We start from the raw sequence: 17,311 nt of genomic DNA, 5'->3' as shown, positions 1-17,311 counted from the left end.
TAATACAGTCAGGAAGACAAGATTAAAAGGTAGTAATAATACTTTTATTCAGTTCTAACTGCAAATTCTAATAGACAGTGGTCTGATGTTCGAGGCTCACAAACAAAGTGAGAGAGGACCCACTCAAGGCTGACTTCACTATCAATCTGAAGCATGACGTAAGCTTCATATCCAAACGCCTTATAGCTATGAGTTTGATGCTTCTAATGGAATTGTGTATAAAGAGTCATTTAAATTATTTGTTTTTAACGTTTTGAAATATCTGCTACTGTCATGACGGTATGGAGAAAAGCAGATGTTTTTATTTCATTTGTGTCTCTGACACTGCACTTTCTTCAACTTGTACTTCTCTGCTGTCCCCTGTCCTTTCCTGCTCTTGTTGACCAGTGAGCCTACAGTATACGCTAACCTCGCCTTAAGCGTAGTAGGTGCAAATAAAGTGAAGTATAATTTTAATATAACCTGGTGTCACAAATGAATTTCCTCCGACAATTGCCCAATAGAAGCAGCTTCCTCCTCATATCTCCCTCCTCCTAAAGCCCTACTGGCTGTCACATTGTTGTGTGAGGGACTCTCCGTCCCTGTGACTCCGCCTTTTCATTCTTTTCTGCCTTTTAATCTCAGAGCATCTTCAGTCCTTCATTCAGGGGAGAAATAGAATAACACTCTCTCTCTCTCTCTCTCTCCCTCTCTCTCTCTCTCTGTGGACACATTCCCTGTCACATTTCTTAGCCTCATGGATTTAGCCTCAGATATGAAAGACAGGGAATGGTAACACTTTACAATAAGGTTACATTAGTTAACCTGAATAAATAAATCATTCATTTAATATCTACTAAGTATTTATTCATTGTGTGTGTTTACTAAGCCATAAATGCATTAATACATTATTTGAAAAAGCTGATAATTCATGTTAGTTAATAGTGATATAACTTTAATTTCCTGCATCTAAACCATTCAGAAACAAATGGTCTGTTAGGAAGAGAGTTACTCATTCATAATTAACAGTATGATAAGGTTTTATCATGTATTATTTTTAGTGATGCAGGTTCATGTCATTGAGAGATTGTCTTTATTCTAGTTTAAAAATAACTTACCATTGACTAACTGATGCCATGACAACTTGTTAAGCAATAGCAAATGAAGAAAACACTCTGAATAGTTTGTCATTTATCTTTAATTTGAAAAGCAGGATCATCAACATCACACAGTTTCATCACAAGTTTACCTAATGTTAGTTAACCTGAAAGGTTAGCCTACCTAAACAGTAGCTAGCTAACAGCAGATCATGACTTAGTATAAAAGTCTGCACTGAACTTCAAAGGCAGTTTTTTCAGTAGCTACATGTTTGCTGTTTGCTGTCTCTTGTAAATTCCTCTGTCATTATTTCTAACTGTTAGATATGGCTCGTTGGCTAATCATTAGATAGGTGGATAGCTTTTTTGTGAATACATGTTTTATTTGTCATGTTGGTGAGCTGCAGTGAGTGACAGATCTTGGTTTTGTATTGAAGTGTAGACTGTTGACCCCTGGAGGTGGGAGGTAGAGTAGCTGTGTCATTTCCTAGCCTACATTCTTCTGGAACAGAGCGATGCAAACTTCCACTCACAGGGCATGTCGTACCAGAGCTTCTCACTTGCAGCGTTCATCTGCAGACAGTCCTCTCCTTCTCCAGCGTTATTGGGCTCACCAGTGTTCCAGTTAGTGTAGTCAAATCTGGACCCATCTGACCACATCCATAAGCCCTCCTTGACTGCATCAAAACCTCCAACCCAGGTGTCAGGTATGCCATTGGTATCCTTTGTCAGTGCTTGCATGAACTGGTACTCTAAAAGGTTATGCACGGATGCTAGGTTTCCACCAAGTGCCAAACAGTTTTGCTCGGAATCTGCCCATGACTGCTGAATGCTGACAAACTTGAAACAGCGTGATCCATATGTGTGCCAGTCTGAAGGACATGAACTTTCCTTTGTCCCCTCCTGCACTGCTGCTACCTGAGCCTCAACAGGAGCAGTCTGTTCCTCCTCAGTCTTCAGTAAGGGTTCTAAACCAAGGAGCTGGGTCAGGTTTGTGTCGCCCAGTGCAATGGCAGCACTCAGAAGCAGAAGGATGGCCAACTTCTCCATGGTAATATTTTCCTGTCAGAGAAGGAATCACAGGTGGTAGTCTGTAGGTTCTGTTCAGCTTGAGAAAGAGGAACGCTTTTATACGTGTAGCTCATCAAGCCACAAGGACAAAGTACCAAAAAACATGTTTACTCTGAATCTAGATCCTATTGGGAAATGTAGCCTCATCCTTCTGCCAAATATAGAGTACATTACAGAAACCTTCTGACATCTTTAGTCAGGTGATGCACCTAGTTCCACTACTTACACACACAGCCCTATACCAGCCCACAAACTATAACCATGCATGTGGTGTGATCCTATTTGAAACCATTCAAAAGCCAAGAACACACAAACACAAATAAATAAATACTTGTGGCTCACCAAGCCACAAGGACAATGTACAAAAAACATGCTGACACTGATTCCAAAATTACCCCCCAAAAAACATGTTGACACCGATTCCACATCCTAATGGGAAATGTTTCGTAATCCTTGTGGCAAATATACACTGAGTGTACAAAACATTAAGGTCACCTGCTCTTTCCATGACCTAGACTGACCAGGTGAATCCAGGTGAAAGCTGTGATCCCTTATTAATGTCACTTGTTAAATCCACTTCAATCAGTGTAGATTAATGTGAGGAGACAGGTTCAATGATTTTGGAGCCTTGAGACAACTGAGAGATGGATTGTGTGTGTTGCCATTCAGAGGGGGAGACAATAGATTTAAGGGCCTTGAGACAACTGAGAGATGGATTGTGTGTGTTGCCATTCAGAGGGGAGACAATAGATTTAAGGCCTTTGAACGGGGTATGATAGTAGGTGCCAGATGTACCTGTTCCTGTCAAGAACTTGTGGCCATGCACGCCTCCAACTCAATCATCAAGTTTGCAGACGACACTACAGTGGTAGGCTTGATTACCAACAATGACGAGACAGCCTACAGGGAGGAGGTGAGGGCCCTCGGAGTGTGGTGTCAGGAAAATAACCTTACACTCAATGTCAACAAAACAAAGGAGATGATCGTGGACTTCAGGAAACAGCTGAGGGAGCAGCCCCCTATCCACATCGACGGGACAGTAGTGGAGAGGGTAGTAAGTTTTATGTTCCTCGGCGTACACATCACGGACAAACTGAATTGGTCCACCCAAACAGACAGCGTGGTGAAGAAGGCGCAGCAGCGCCTCTTCAACCTCAGGAGGCTGAAGAAATTTGGCTTGTCACCAAAAGCACTCACAAACTTTTACAGATGCACAATTGAGAGCGTCCTGTCTGGCTGTATCACCGCCTGGTACAGCAACTGCTCCGCCCACAACCGTAAGGCGCTCCAGAGGGTAGTGAGGTCTGCACAACGCATCACCGGGGACAAACTACCTGCCCTCCAGGACACCTACACCACCCGATGTCACAGGAAGGCCAAAAAGATCATCAAGGACAACAACCACCCGAGCCACTGCCTGTTCACCCCGCTACCATCCAGAAGGCGAGGTCAGTACAGGTGCATCAAAGCTGGGACCGAGAGACTGGAAAAACAGCTTCTATCTCCAGGCCATCAGACTGTTAAACAGCCATCACTAACATTGAGTGTTTGCTGCCAACATAATGACTCAACTCCAGCCGATTTAAAAAAAAAATCCACTTTATATAATGTTTTCATACCCTACATTACTCATCTCATATGTATATACTGTACTCGATACCATCTACTACATCTTACCTATGCTGTTCTGTACCATCACTCACTCATTCATATATTTTTATGTACATATTCTTCATCCCTTTACACTTGTGTGTATAAGGTAGTTGTGTATATAAGGTAGTTGTGTATATAAGGTAGTTGTTGTGAATTGTTAGGTTAGATTACTCGTTGGTTATTACTGCATTGTCGGAACTAGAAGCACAAGCATTTCGCTACACTCGCATTAACATCTGCTAACCATGTGTATGTGACAAAAAAAATTTGATTTGAACTGCAATGCTGTTGGGTTTTCACACTCAACACTGTACAAAACATTAAGAACACCTTCCTAATATTGAGTTGCAGCTCCCCCCACCGAATACGAAGAATCAACATGATAATAAGGTTGTCCTGGCAATAACAATAACCTTTTAGCAGCAAAAACTACAATTAATGAATACAGATGTATAAATACAAATGAATGAAACTGAAAAAGCATTTAAACCCGGTCGGGCCCCCAAGAAAGAATTCAAATGTGAAAGATATACAAGCCTATGCACAATCCATACGTACGTGGACTTGATATACACTTAGAACTAAATGTAACAGTATAGCATCCGTCTGTCTCCTCGCCTCGAACCAAGGACCCTCTGCACACATCAATAACTGACACCCCCAAAGCATCGTTACCCATTGCTCCACAAAAGCCGCAACCCTTGCAGAACAAGGGGAACAACTACTTCAAGGTCTCAGAGCGAGTGACGCCACCTATTGAAACGCTATTAGCGCGCACCCCGCTAACTAGCTAGCCATTTCACACCGGTTACATAAATATGTAATTTAATTAAAGGTTGGCCTTTTTTGCTAATTCCAGGATTTATCAAACAAATTAGCAAACATGAATATAGAATGGACAAAAAAAACTTTCAGGTTTTCTTTTTCGATCAGCCAAATAACACCAGGGTTCTCCCAGGCCCTACCACCTAGTGGCTTTCTGGAATAGAAACACCTGTATATCGTCTTTTAAAGGCCAATAAAGTATTGACTGAATTTCATTCTCTACCTCTTCGAGGTCACAATAGTTACAAAGTCTCTCCTCTACAATTATAATACCGGCCTGTTGACACACGGAGGGGCAATATCCCTGTTCTTACCTGTGTACATAGTGATCTTGTAACGGCTGTCTACGGAAGAAGTGGACCAAAATGCGGCGGAGTTAGGGTTCGTCATTTTTAATGTTACGAACACTATGCAATTCACAAAACCACAAAACAACAAAACTGACAGCCAACACAGTCCTGTCAGGTGCAACAACAGTGACAAGCACAATTACCCACGAAACACAACGGAAACGTAGGCAACTTATGTGTGACTCCCAATCAACCACAACCCTCTACAGCTGTGCTTGATTGGAAGTCACACGGCCAAAATTAAATGAAACAATAAAATACTCACTCCCTTCTGCCACGTCCTGACCCAACTACACCCTCTACTGGTCAGGACGTGACAGATCTCTAATACCGGCCTGTTGACACATGGAGGGGCAATATCCCTGTTCTTACCTGTGTACATAGTGATCTCTAATACCGGCCTGCTGACACATGGAGGGGCAATATCCCTGTTCTTACCTGAGTACATAGTGATCTCTGGCTGTAGGGTGGACATAACCTTTCTGTCACACAAGTTTCTCAATTTAGGTTTATGGTTTATCTCCTCCACCAATTTATTTTCATATAGCATCATCAGTTGTTTTTTAAATCTTTAATTTGGTTTTCATACAGATGTTCTTAGTCAGACAGTTGTGAAAGTTTTAGATGAGTTTAGTACACTTGGGATGGAGATGTAATTGCAGGGTACAGTGAAAATCTTATACACCGGGATCAACAGTGCAGGTAAACATGTAATAAATAAAAAGAGAAGTGAATGAGACATAATAATAATAATAGTAATAATAATATACACACATTTACAACTGTAGCAATTATAAATTACCATTGGGTGGTGGGGGCAGGGTAACAGTCTGTAATGTCCATTGGGTGGTGGGGGCAGGGTAACAGTCTGTAATGTCCATTGGGTGGTGGGGGCAGGGGTAACAGGGTAACAGTCTGTAATGTCCATTGGGTGGTGGGGGCAGGGTAACAGTCTAATTTCCATTGGGTGGTGGGGGCAGGGTAACAGTCTAATTTCCATTGGGTGGTGGGGGCAGGGTAACAGTCTAATTTCCATTGCGTGGTGGGGTTGGGTAACAGTCTGTAATGTCCATTGGGTGGTGGGGGCAGGGTAACAGTCTAATTTCCATTGGGTGGTGGGGGCAGGGTAACAGTCTAATTTCCATTGGGTGGTGGGGGCAGGGTAACAGTCTAATTTCCATTGGGTGGTGGGGGGCAGGGTGGCGGCTGAAGTGAGAAGTGAATGAAACAGTAATAAAACATAATAATACATATTTACCTTTTAACAATTATAAATGTCCATTGGGAGGTGGGTTGCAGGGTAAATGTTCCTGTGTGGGAGGTTGGGTGCAGGGTAAATGTTCCTGTATGGGAGGTTGGGTGCAGGGTAAATGTTCCTGTGTGGGAGGTTGGGTGCAGGGTAAATGTTCCTGTATGGGAGGTTGGGTGCAGGGTAAATGTTCCTGTGTGGAAGGTGGGTTGCAGGGTAAATGTTCCTGTGTGGGAGATTGGGTGCAGGGTAAATGTTCCTGTATGGGAGGTTGGGTGCAGGGTAAATGTTCCTGTATGGGAGGTTGGGTGCAGGGTAAATGTTCCTGTGTGGGGGTGGTGGGGTGCAGGGTAAATGTTCCTGTGTGGGGGAGGTGGGGTGCAGGGTAAATGTTCCTGTGTGGGAGGTGGGGTGCAGGGTAAATGTTCCTGTGGGGGAGGTGGGGTGCAGGGTAAATGTTCCTGTGGGGGAGGTGGGGTGCCGGGTAAATGTTCCTGTGTGTGGGAGGTGGGGTGCAGGGTAAATGTTCCTGTGTGGGGGTGGTGGGGTGCAGGGTAAATGTTCCTGTGTGGGGGAGGTGGGGTGCAGGGTAAATGTTCCTGTGTGGGGAGGTGGGGTGCAGGGTAAATGTTCCTGTGTGGGAGGTGGGGTGCAGGGTAAATGTTCCTGTGGGGAGGTGGGGTGCAGGGTCAATGTTCCTGTGGGGGAGGAGGGGTGCCGGGTAAATGTTCCTGTGTGTGGGAGGTGGGGTGCAGGGTAAATGTTCCTGTGTGGGGGTGGTGGGGTGCAGGGTAAATGTTCCTGTGTGGGAGGTGGGGTGCAGGGTAAATGTTCCTGTGTGGGAGGTGGGGTGCAGGGTAAATGTTCCTGTGTGGGGGAGGTGGGGTGCAGGGTAAATGTTCCTGTGTGGGGGAGGTGGGGTGCAGGGTAAATGTTCCTGTGTGGGAGGTAGGGTGCAGGGTAAATGTTCCTGTGTGGGGGAGGTGGGGTGCAGGGTAAATGTTCCTGTGTGGGAGGTGGGTTGCAGGGTAAATGTTCCTGTGTGGGAGGTGGGGTGCAGGGTAAATGTTCCTGTGTGGGAGGTGAGGGTGCTTTGTAAATGTTCCTGTGTGGGGGAGGTGGGGTGCAGGGTAAATGTTCCTGTGTGGGCGGTGGGGTGCAGGGTAAATGTTCCTGTGTGGGGGAGGTGGGGTGCAGGGTAAATGTTCCTGTGGGGGAGGTGGGGTGCAGGGTAAATGTTCCTGTGGGGGAGGTGGGGTGCAGGGTAAATGTTCCTGTGGGGAGGTGGGATGCAGGGTAAATGTTCCTGTGGGGGAGGTGGGGTGCAGGGTAAATGTTCCTGTGTGTGGGAGGTGTGGTGCAGGGTAAATGTTCCTCTGTGGGAGGTGGGGTGCAGGGTAAATGTTCCTGTGTGGGAGGTGGGGTGCAGGGTAAATGTTCCTCTGTGGGAGGTGGGGTGCAGGGTAAATGTTCCTGTGTGGGAGGTGGGTGCACGGTAAATATTCCCGTGTGGGGGTGGATCTTGCAGTCACTCTGACTGTGGATTGCAGTCACTCCGATTCCTTATCCATAGACTGCTTTCATGGTAAGGAAACAAATATCTAAATATTTCAAATCGCTGAACTATCACTGTAATGTCATCGTATAAATTGTAGCCTTACTGTTGTACTTTTGAATGTTCTAATAAAATAAAAAGTCTAATAAAATAAATAATTTTGGAAGTTTGAAAGACGTGCCCCAACCCTCCCTGGGAGTTCCACTGAATCTTTTCAACGGCCAATAAGGTTTGAGTATTAAGTTAATCAGTTAGACCAGGAAGTCTGATAAGACAGACTGAGTGGGAGCCGAAGCTCACCTTGACTAAAGGTTCTTTGAAAACGCCTGTGTCAAGCAACATGGACGCAGTGTTGCAGTGAGACTAGGTCAATGTGCTGATACACAAACAAGTCAAACAACATTGACATTGCATGCATAGGGTGGCAGGTAGCCTAGCGGTTAACAGCAGTTCAAATCCCCAAGCCAACATGGTGAAAAACCTGCCGGTGTGCCCTTAAGCAAGGCACTTAACCGTAATTTCTCCTGTAAGTCACTCTGAATAAGAGCGTCTGCTAAATGACTAAAATCATTTAATAAAATAAACATCCAATCCTGTCAGACACTGAGTGTACAAAACATTATGACAGACTGACCAGGTGAAAGCTTTGATCCCTTATTGATGTTACTTTTTAAATCCACTTCAATCAGTGTAGATAAATGAGAGGAGACAGGTTAAAAAATGGTTTTTGGAGTCTTGAGACAATTGAGACATGGATTGTGTGTGTGTCATTCGGACTGTGAATGGGCAAGATAAAATACACTACAAAAAGTATGTGGACACATGCTCATAGAACATCTCAATCCAAAATCATGGGCTTTGACATGGAGTTGGTTCCCCCATTTGCTGCTAGATGTTGGAACATTGCTGCGGAGACTTTCTTCCATTCAGCCACAAACATTATTGATGTTGGGCACTGATGTTGGGCAATTAGGCCTGGCTCGCAGTCAGTGTTCCAATTCATCCCAAATGTGTTCAATGGGGTTGAGGTGGGTTGAGGTTTGCAGGCCAGTCAAGTTCTTCCACGTCGATCTTGACAAACCATTTCTGTATTGACCTTGCTTTATGCACAGGGGCATTATCATGCTGAAACAGGAAAGGGCCTTCCCCAAACTGTTGCCACAAAGCACAGAATCGTCTAGAATGCCATTGAATACTGTAGCTTTAAGATTTCCCTTCATTGAAACTAAGGGGCCTAGCCCGAAACTGAAAAACAGCCCAAGATCCTTATTCCTCCTTCACCAAACTTTACATTTGGCACTATGCATTGGGGTAGCGTTCTCCTGGCATCCACCAAACCCAGATTCGTCCGTCGGACTGCCAGATTGTGAAACGTGATTAATCACTCCAGAATACATGTTTCACTGCTCCAGAGTCCAATGGCGGCAAGATTTACACCACTCCAGCCGACACTTTGATTTGCAGTGATTTTTGGCTTGTGTGTGGGTTCTCTACCATGGAAACCAATTTCATGAAGCTCCCGACTAACAGTTCTTCTGCTGACGTTGTTTCCAGAGACCGTTTGAAACTCAGCAGTGAGTGTTGCAACTGAGAATGCTTTTTTATGTGCTACGCGCTTCAGCACTCAGTGGTCCCGTTCTCTGAGCTTGTGTGGCCTACCACTTCGCGGCTGAGCCGTTGTTGCTCCTAGACGTTTCCACTTCACTATAACAGCACTTACAGTTGACCAGGGCAGCTCTAGCAGGGCAGACATTTGACAAACTGACTTGTTGGAAAGGTGGCATCCTATGACGGTGCCAAGTTGAAAATCACTGAGCTCTTCAGTACTGCCATTCTGCTGCCAATGTTTGTCTATGGAGATTGCATGGCTGTGTGCTCAATTTTATAGACCTGTCAGCAACGTGTGTCTGAAATTGCTGAATCCACTACTTTGAAGGGGTTTTCACATACTTTTGTATATATCGTATTTAAGTTCCTTTGAACGGGGTATGGTAGTAGGTGCCAGGCACACTGGTTTGTGTCAAGAACTGCAACGCTGCTGGGTTTTTGACGCTCAACCGTTACCCGTGTGTATCAATAATGGTCCACCACCCAAAGGACATCCAGCCAACTTGACAACTGTGGGAAGCATTGGAGTCAACATGGGCCAGCATCCCTGTGGAACGCTTTCGACACCTTGTAGAGTCCAATGCCCCAACGAATTGAGACTGTTCTGAGTGCAAAAGGGTGGGTGGGGGCAACTCAATATTAGGAAGGTGTTGTTAATTTTTCGTACACTCAGTAGAAACAGAATTAGTATAATACAGTCAGGAAGACAGAGAGGTGATCTAGTTACTCAGTAGAAACAGAATTAGTATAATTCAGTCAGGAAGACAGGGATGTGATCTAGTTACTCAGTAGAACCAGAATTAGTATAATACCGTCAGGAAGACAGGGATGTAAATGATCTAGCTACTGCCAGACCCACTGGAGGGCGCTGCCTGCCTGTGGAGGCTACATGGAGAACCAAGAGGAGGAGGAGGAGGAAGAGAACCTCCAACTAATCATCTGTTTTTTTCATCTAGTAATCTTTTCTTTGTACATGACGCTGGATTACTTGTGGTTTGTGGGTAGAGCAGGACAGATCCCAGGTGAGCAAGAGGGAAGCGTGCGGAGAGAAACGTTGCTGTCAGCTGATGTGTGTGTAATTCCAGTGTTAGGGGATGGTATATTTCCTCTTCGTCCAAACACCATCACATCCCCCCACCCTACTCACCCGTGGGGCACAAAGGCACGTTTTATTTATTGTTTGCTGGACTTGGTAGGGGGCCGTCGCAGTCCTCACAGTGTACCCTGTTTACAATTCAAACCAGAGCCTCTAATGACTGAGAGCTCTCACTGAAAGCACTGTAACCTCACAGGAAGTGCTCATCTGCCTCTGTGACCTCACAAGAAGTGCAGAAACTTCACTGTGATTGAACATTGCAGGGTTTTTTTCTGGATTAAAACGGGGCTTAGGGTGGTGGGTGTGACAGGGGGCGTGGCAGGGCGCGGCAATTGGCGCAGTCGGCACAGCTGAATTTATAAAGGCTGCCATCTTTGTGTTTTTTTTTTATCGCCATTTTTAAGACATGCATTTTTGCAGTTTTAAAGTTAATTTCCTGCAATTCTATGCATTTTGCCATGGCAAGTGCTGTGTTATTTTGCTCAAACTTAAAAACAATATCAATATTGTTAAATTCATTCTTTTTGGAATTTCACAAATATTATATTATTAAAACATACATGCTTGTAGGTCCATTGTCTTTTTTACATACTTTATTATAAATAAAATTACAGTTTGGACTTAAGCGTCCCAAAAATAATTTTAGGCGGCCCCCCCCCAAGGGTTTCTGTGGCAGAAAAATCCCTGCGTTGTATAAGGCTTCATCTCAAATGTATATTTAGTTAAAATTCTATTTCCTAAATGACTTACAGAGCCACATAAGTCATCCACAAGAGAGCACCACTGCTTCTGGTCTGCATTCCCTATATAGTAAACACATAGTACTATGTGGCTCTGGTAAATAGTAGTGACCTATGGGGTGTCAAAGGGTATCATTTGAGATGGAGCCATATAGACGAATCTCTCCTTTTCTTTCTCCGTTGCTTCACAGGAAGTTGTCGTGGAAATTCTAACCAGAAAGGAAGAGAGAGACAGTAGATTCCTCCAAACAACTATTTTAAAAAAATAAGATTTGCATAAAAGGGAGCTGGTTAATAATCGCACAACAGGTGCAACAGTCAAAAGCCCAACAAACAAGAGTTGGGTCTCAGCCTTTATAGGAAAATACAACCTCTTTTGTCTCTATGGGAGTTTAGCAGGTGTGTGAGATCATGGTGGGGGCAGAGCGTACAAACAAGTGATAATGCCAGTTTTCTTACTTCTTTCTGCTGATAGAATTGTCGCTGCTGCTCAAGCGAGCCTCTGTTGTCTTCATATCTCCACACAGCTGTACCCTTGAAAGATAGGGAAAGAACAGGATGGACCAAAAAACTGGTCACTCTCAGACGGCCCTTTTGTCTTTGGCCACGTGACTAAGTTACTGAGAAACAAGAGAGGGAAAACACTGGCTTCTTCTTACATGAGAGAAACAGACAGTGGAAATGTTTAGATTTAAGGTGTATATAAATGATGTGCATAATAGAGTTTGTAATTTTACCACTATATTCCACAGTTTTGAGACTAATCTCAACCTAATACAAAATTACAAGTAAGCATGTGAGTAATAATTCATAAGATAAGTCAATAATGCCATAATCTAAGCAAAACCTAAAGCATTGGGGGGATTTTTCTTACACTAGTACATTATCTGTGTAAATGGCTTCTGTTGAGCCACTGAGTGTTTTACCTTCACATGGTGCAAAACAGGGAATCATTAAACAATGAAAACAGTTCTACAGAAGTACACTCTTCATCTGTACAAAGAGGACAATCATCACGCCGATGCATCAATCTCCGTGTTCTTAAACAATGAAACAGTTATACAGAAGTACACTCTTCATATGTACAAAGAGGACAATCATCACGCCGCTGCATCCATCTCTGTCTTCTTAAACAACGGGGCAGCTATTATTACCTGGACTCCCATCCTGAGCCATTGGCTTGAGCTGGAGCGGCTGTTATTTAAGTCCCACCGTGGGACTATGCTGGTGTTGTATACTTCAGTTGTATTGTTATATAGCTGTAGCTCAGTTAGCTGTAGCTCAGTTGGTAGAGCATGGTGTTTGCAACGCCAGGGTTGTGGGTTCGATTCCCACGGGGGGCCAGCACAGAAAAAAATAAAAAATGTATGAAATGTATGCATTCACTACTGTAAGTCGCTCTGGATAAGAGCGTCTGCTAAATGACTAAAATGTAAAATGTAAATGTTGTTGTCACTTCTCTAAGGGCCCAGACAACAGCTAACAATGAAAAGACTGACCACGAAATGATGCATAGAGTCCGGTCCTGGTCTTTCTATGGCCACTGGGGTCACATATGACGATTCATCGGCTGGTACATCTTCGTCTGGGTTGTGGGGCACTTTCCTGCAGTGGCTTGCGTGAACCCACGTCGACCGCTCTGCAACCGTCAGGAGCACCTGGAATGGACCAGTCCAGCGCTGTTGGTGCCAAGTCTTTCTGTGGAGGTCTTTGTTGATCACTCAATCTCCTGGCTGCAATTTGTGGAGCTGTCCTCCTTTTGGTTCAGGCAAAGCCACTTTTATCCTGGGGAAAATAGATTTCAGAACATTGTTGAGTGCAGCACAGTAGCTTACCATTTGATCCTCGCAACCCGTCAGTGTCAACCTGTTCTGTGGGAACGGGGTGTTTAGGATTCTCATGGGTCTTCCTGTGAGTATTTCATGAGGTGCTAAACCAGGGGGTACGATGCACACGTCCATGCATCTACATCCGAGCCAGAGGCATTACTGTTACCTATGACAATCCGGTCTCAACCTTCCTCTGCCTACATTGTTAGTCATACAAACCACAACTCCTCCCCTTTTACACAATGGTCTTGGCCATTCTCATTCCCCCAGGCCATTGGCAGATCAGAAACATCCTGTAGAGAAAACAGGTTTTAAACATAGATGGGTATTGCAACAAAATAGCCTCCAACAAGTTCTCAACCAATTTATCAAATCAAATCTATTTATATAGCCCTTCTTACATCAGCTGATATCTCAAAGTGCTGTACAGAAACCCAGCCTAAAACCCCAAACAGCAAGCAATGCAGGTGTAGAAGCACAGTGGCTAGGAAAAACTCAGTAGAAAGGCCAGAACCTAGGAAGAAACCTAGAGAGGAACCATGCTATGAGGGGTGGTCAGTCCTCTTCTGGCTGTGCCGGGTGGAGATTATAACAGAACATGGCCAAGATGTTCAAATGTTCATAAATGACCAGCAGGGTCAAATAATAATAATCACAGTAGTTGTCGAGGGTGTAACAAGTCAGCACCACAAGAGTAAATGTCAGTTGGCTTTTCATAGCCGATCATTGAGAGTATCTCTACTGCTCCTGCTGTCTCTAGAGAGTTGAAAACAGCAGGTCTGGGACAGGTAGCACATCCGGTGAACAGGTCAGGGTTCCAGCAGGTCTGGGACAGCAGGTCTGGGACAGGTAGCATGTCTGGTGAACAGGTCAGGGTTCCATAGCCGCAGGCACAACAGTTGAAACTGGAGCAGCAGCACGGCCAGGTTGGACTGGGGACAGCAAGGAGTCATCATGCCAGGTAGTCCTGAAGCATGGTCCTAGGGCTCAGGTCCTCCGAGAGAGAGAAAGAACGAGAGAGAGAATTAGAGAGAGCGAATTAGAGAGAGCATACTTAAATTCACACAGGACACCGGATAAGACAGGAGAAAAACTCTATATATAACAGACTGACCCTAGCCCCCGACACATAAACTACTGCAGCATAAATACTGGAGGCTGAGACAGGAGGTGTCAGAAGACACTGTGGCCCCATCCGACGATACCCCCGGACAGGGTCAAACAGGAAAGATATAACCCCACCCACTTTGCCAAAGCACAGCCCCCACACCACTAGAGGGATAACTTCAACCACCAACTTACCATCCTGAGACAAGGCCGAGTATAGCCCACAAAGATCTCCGCCACGGCACAACCCAAGGGGGGGCGCCAACCCAGACAGGAAGACCACGTCAGTGACTCAACCCACTCAAGTGACGCACCCCTCCTAGGGACGGCATGGAAGAACACCAATAAGCCAGTGACTCAGCCCCTGTAATAGGGTTAGAGGCAGAGAATTCCAGTGGAGAGAGGGGAACCGGCCAGGCAGAGACAGCAAGGGCGGTTCGTTGCTCCAGAGCCTTTCCGTTCACCTTCACGCTCCTGGGCCAGACTACACTAAATCATAGGACCTACAGAAGAGATGAGTCTTCAGTAAAGACTTAAAGGTTGAGACCGAGTCTGCGTCTCTCACATGGGTAGGCAGACCATTCCATTAAAATGGCGCTCTATAGGAGAAAGCCCTGCCTCCAGCTGTTTGCTTAGAAACTCTAGGGACAATTAGGAGGCGTGCGTCTTGTGACCATAGCGTACGTGTAGGTATGTACGGCAGGACCAAATCGGAAAGATAGGTAGGAGCAAGCCCATGTAATGCTTTGTAGGTTAGCAGTAAAACCTTGAAATTAGCCCTTGCCTAAACAGGAAGCCAGTGTAGGGAGGCTAGCACTGGAGTAATATGACAATTTTTTGGTTCTAGTCAGGATTCTAGCAGCCGTATTTAGCACTAACTGAAGTTTATTTAGTGCTTTATCCGGGTAGCCGGAAAGTAGAGCATTGCAGTAGTCCAACCAAGAAGTAACAAAAGCATGGATACATTTTTCTGCATAATTTTTGGACAGAAAGTTTCTGATTTTCGCAATGTTACGTAGATGGAAAAAAGCTGTCCTTGAAACAGTCTTGATATGTTCTTCAAAAGAGAGATCAGGGTCCAGAGTAACGCCGAGGTCCTTCACAGTTTTATTTGAGATGACTGTACAACCATCAAGATTAATTGTCAGATTCAACAGAAGATCTCTTTGTTTCTTGGGACCTAGAACAAGCATCTCTGTTTTGTCCGAGTTTAAAAGTAGAAAGTTTGCAGCCATCCACTTCCTTATGTCTGAAACGCAGGCTTCCAGCGAGGACAATTTTGGGGCTTCACCATGTTTCATCGAAATGTACAGCTGTGTGTCGTCCGCATAGTAGTGAAAGTTAACATTATGTTTTCGAATGACATCCCCAAGAGGTAAAATATATAGTGAAAACAATAGTGGTCCTTAAACAGAACCTTGAGGAACACCGAAATTTACAGTTGATTTGTCAGAGGACAAACCATTCACAGAGACAAACTGATATCTTTCCGACAGATAAGATCTAAACCAGGCCAGAACTTGTCCATGTAGACCAATTTGGGTTTCCAATCTCTCCAAAAGAATGTGGTGATCGATGGTATCAAAAGCAGCACTAAGATCTAGGAGCACGGGGACTGATGCAGAGCCTCGGTCTGACGTCATTAAAATGTCATTTACCACCTTCACAAGTGCAGTCTCAGTGCTATGATGGGGTCTAAAACCAGACTGAAGCGTTTCATATACATTGTTTGTCTTCAGGAAGGCAGTGAGTTGCTGCGCAACAGCTTTTTCAAAAAGTTTTGAGAGGAATGGAAGATTCGATATAGGCTGATAGTTTTTTATATTTTCTAGGTCAAAGTTTGGCTTTTTCAAGAGAGGCTTTATTACTGCCTGTCTTGAACTAGTGGTTTGCTCATTACCAGATATACTACATCCATAACTAGTGGTTTCCTCATTACCAGATATACTACATCCATAACTAGTGGTTTCCTCATTACCAGATATACTACATCCATAACTAGTGGTTTCCTCATTACCAGATATACTACATACATAACTAGTGGTTTCCTCATTACCAGATATACTACATCCATAACTAGTGGTTTCCTCATTACCAGATATACTACATCCATAACTAGTGGTTTCCTCATTACCAGATATACTACATCCATAACTAGTGGTTTCCTCATTAGAATGGAGGAGTTTCTACAACCAAATTGCGTGTGCATCGCTGCAATTTTAGCAAACACAGAAAGGGGCCTATATTGGAGGCCAAAGGTCATCTGGCACACTGCTTAGGTCTTGACTGTCTTGTCAAATGTTGTACAACTTCATGGGTACTCTCTGGTCATCCCTTTTTACCTCAAATAAACAGTGGATTTCTGCTGTTGTGGGCATTTAACAATCTGTATGACTTTGTTGTTCACACAGGAGAGAGACGGGACTATAGTGGATCCTCTGGGGAGCCTCAACAACCTCATGATGCTGAAGAGGCAGAGAAGAGTCTCTCCAGATCAGAACTCCTCAAGAAACACCTGCAGAGACCCACAGGGAAGAAATCTTACTTCTGCTCTGATTGTGGGAAAAGATTCAACTCCTCAGTAAAACTTAAAATACATCAAAGAATTCACACTGAAGAGAAACCTTTTGGCTATACTCAATGTGGGAAGAGTTATGCCCTGTCAGGTAGCCTGATATCACATCAGAGAACACACACAGGAGAGAAACCTTTTAGCTGTACTCAGTGTGGGAAGAGTTTTGTTAATTCTAGCTGTCTGAAGAGACACCAGATAACACACACAGGAGAGAAAGCTTTTAGCTGTAATCAATGTGGAAAGAGTTATAGAGAGTCAGGTAGCCTGAAATCACATCAGAGAACACACACAGGAGAGAAACCTTTTAGCTGTACTCAATGTGGGAAGCGTTTTTTTCGTTCTAGCTGTCTGAAGAAACACCAGAAAACACACACACAGGAGAGAAACCTTTTAGCTGTAATCAATGTGGGAAGAGTTTTACCCAGTCAGGTAGCCTGATATCACATCAGAGAACACACACAGGAGAGAAACCTTTTAGCTGTAATCAATGTGGAAGAAGTTATGCCCTGTTAGGTAGCCTGACAGCACATCAGAAACACACACAGGAGAGAAACCTTTTAGCTGTACTCAATGTGGG

General features: G+C 44.4%; 1 protein-coding gene across 1 annotated transcript; it reads right to left on the bottom strand.

Annotated features, from left to right (window-relative positions):
• Positions 1-1,160: 1,160 nt before the first annotated feature.
• On the bottom strand, positions 1,161-2,189 carry LOC106574350 (ladderlectin-like). Its single transcript, XM_014150215.2, has one exon. The coding sequence runs from the start codon at positions 2,124-2,126 to the stop codon at positions 1,569-1,571; it is 558 nt and encodes a 185-aa protein (XP_014005690.2). The 5' UTR covers positions 2,127-2,189; the 3' UTR covers positions 1,161-1,568.
• Between the last annotated feature and the right edge of the window lie 15,122 nt (positions 2,190-17,311).

The sequence above is a fragment of the Salmo salar genome, unplaced genomic scaffold, assembly GCF_905237065.1.
Source record: "Salmo salar unplaced genomic scaffold, Ssal_v3.1, whole genome shotgun sequence".
In the NCBI taxonomy this organism is placed as follows: Eukaryota; Metazoa; Chordata; class Actinopteri; order Salmoniformes; family Salmonidae; genus Salmo; species Salmo salar.
The sequence above is the reverse complement of the archived record's forward strand: the minus strand, read 5'-3'. Positions and strand labels throughout refer to the sequence as shown.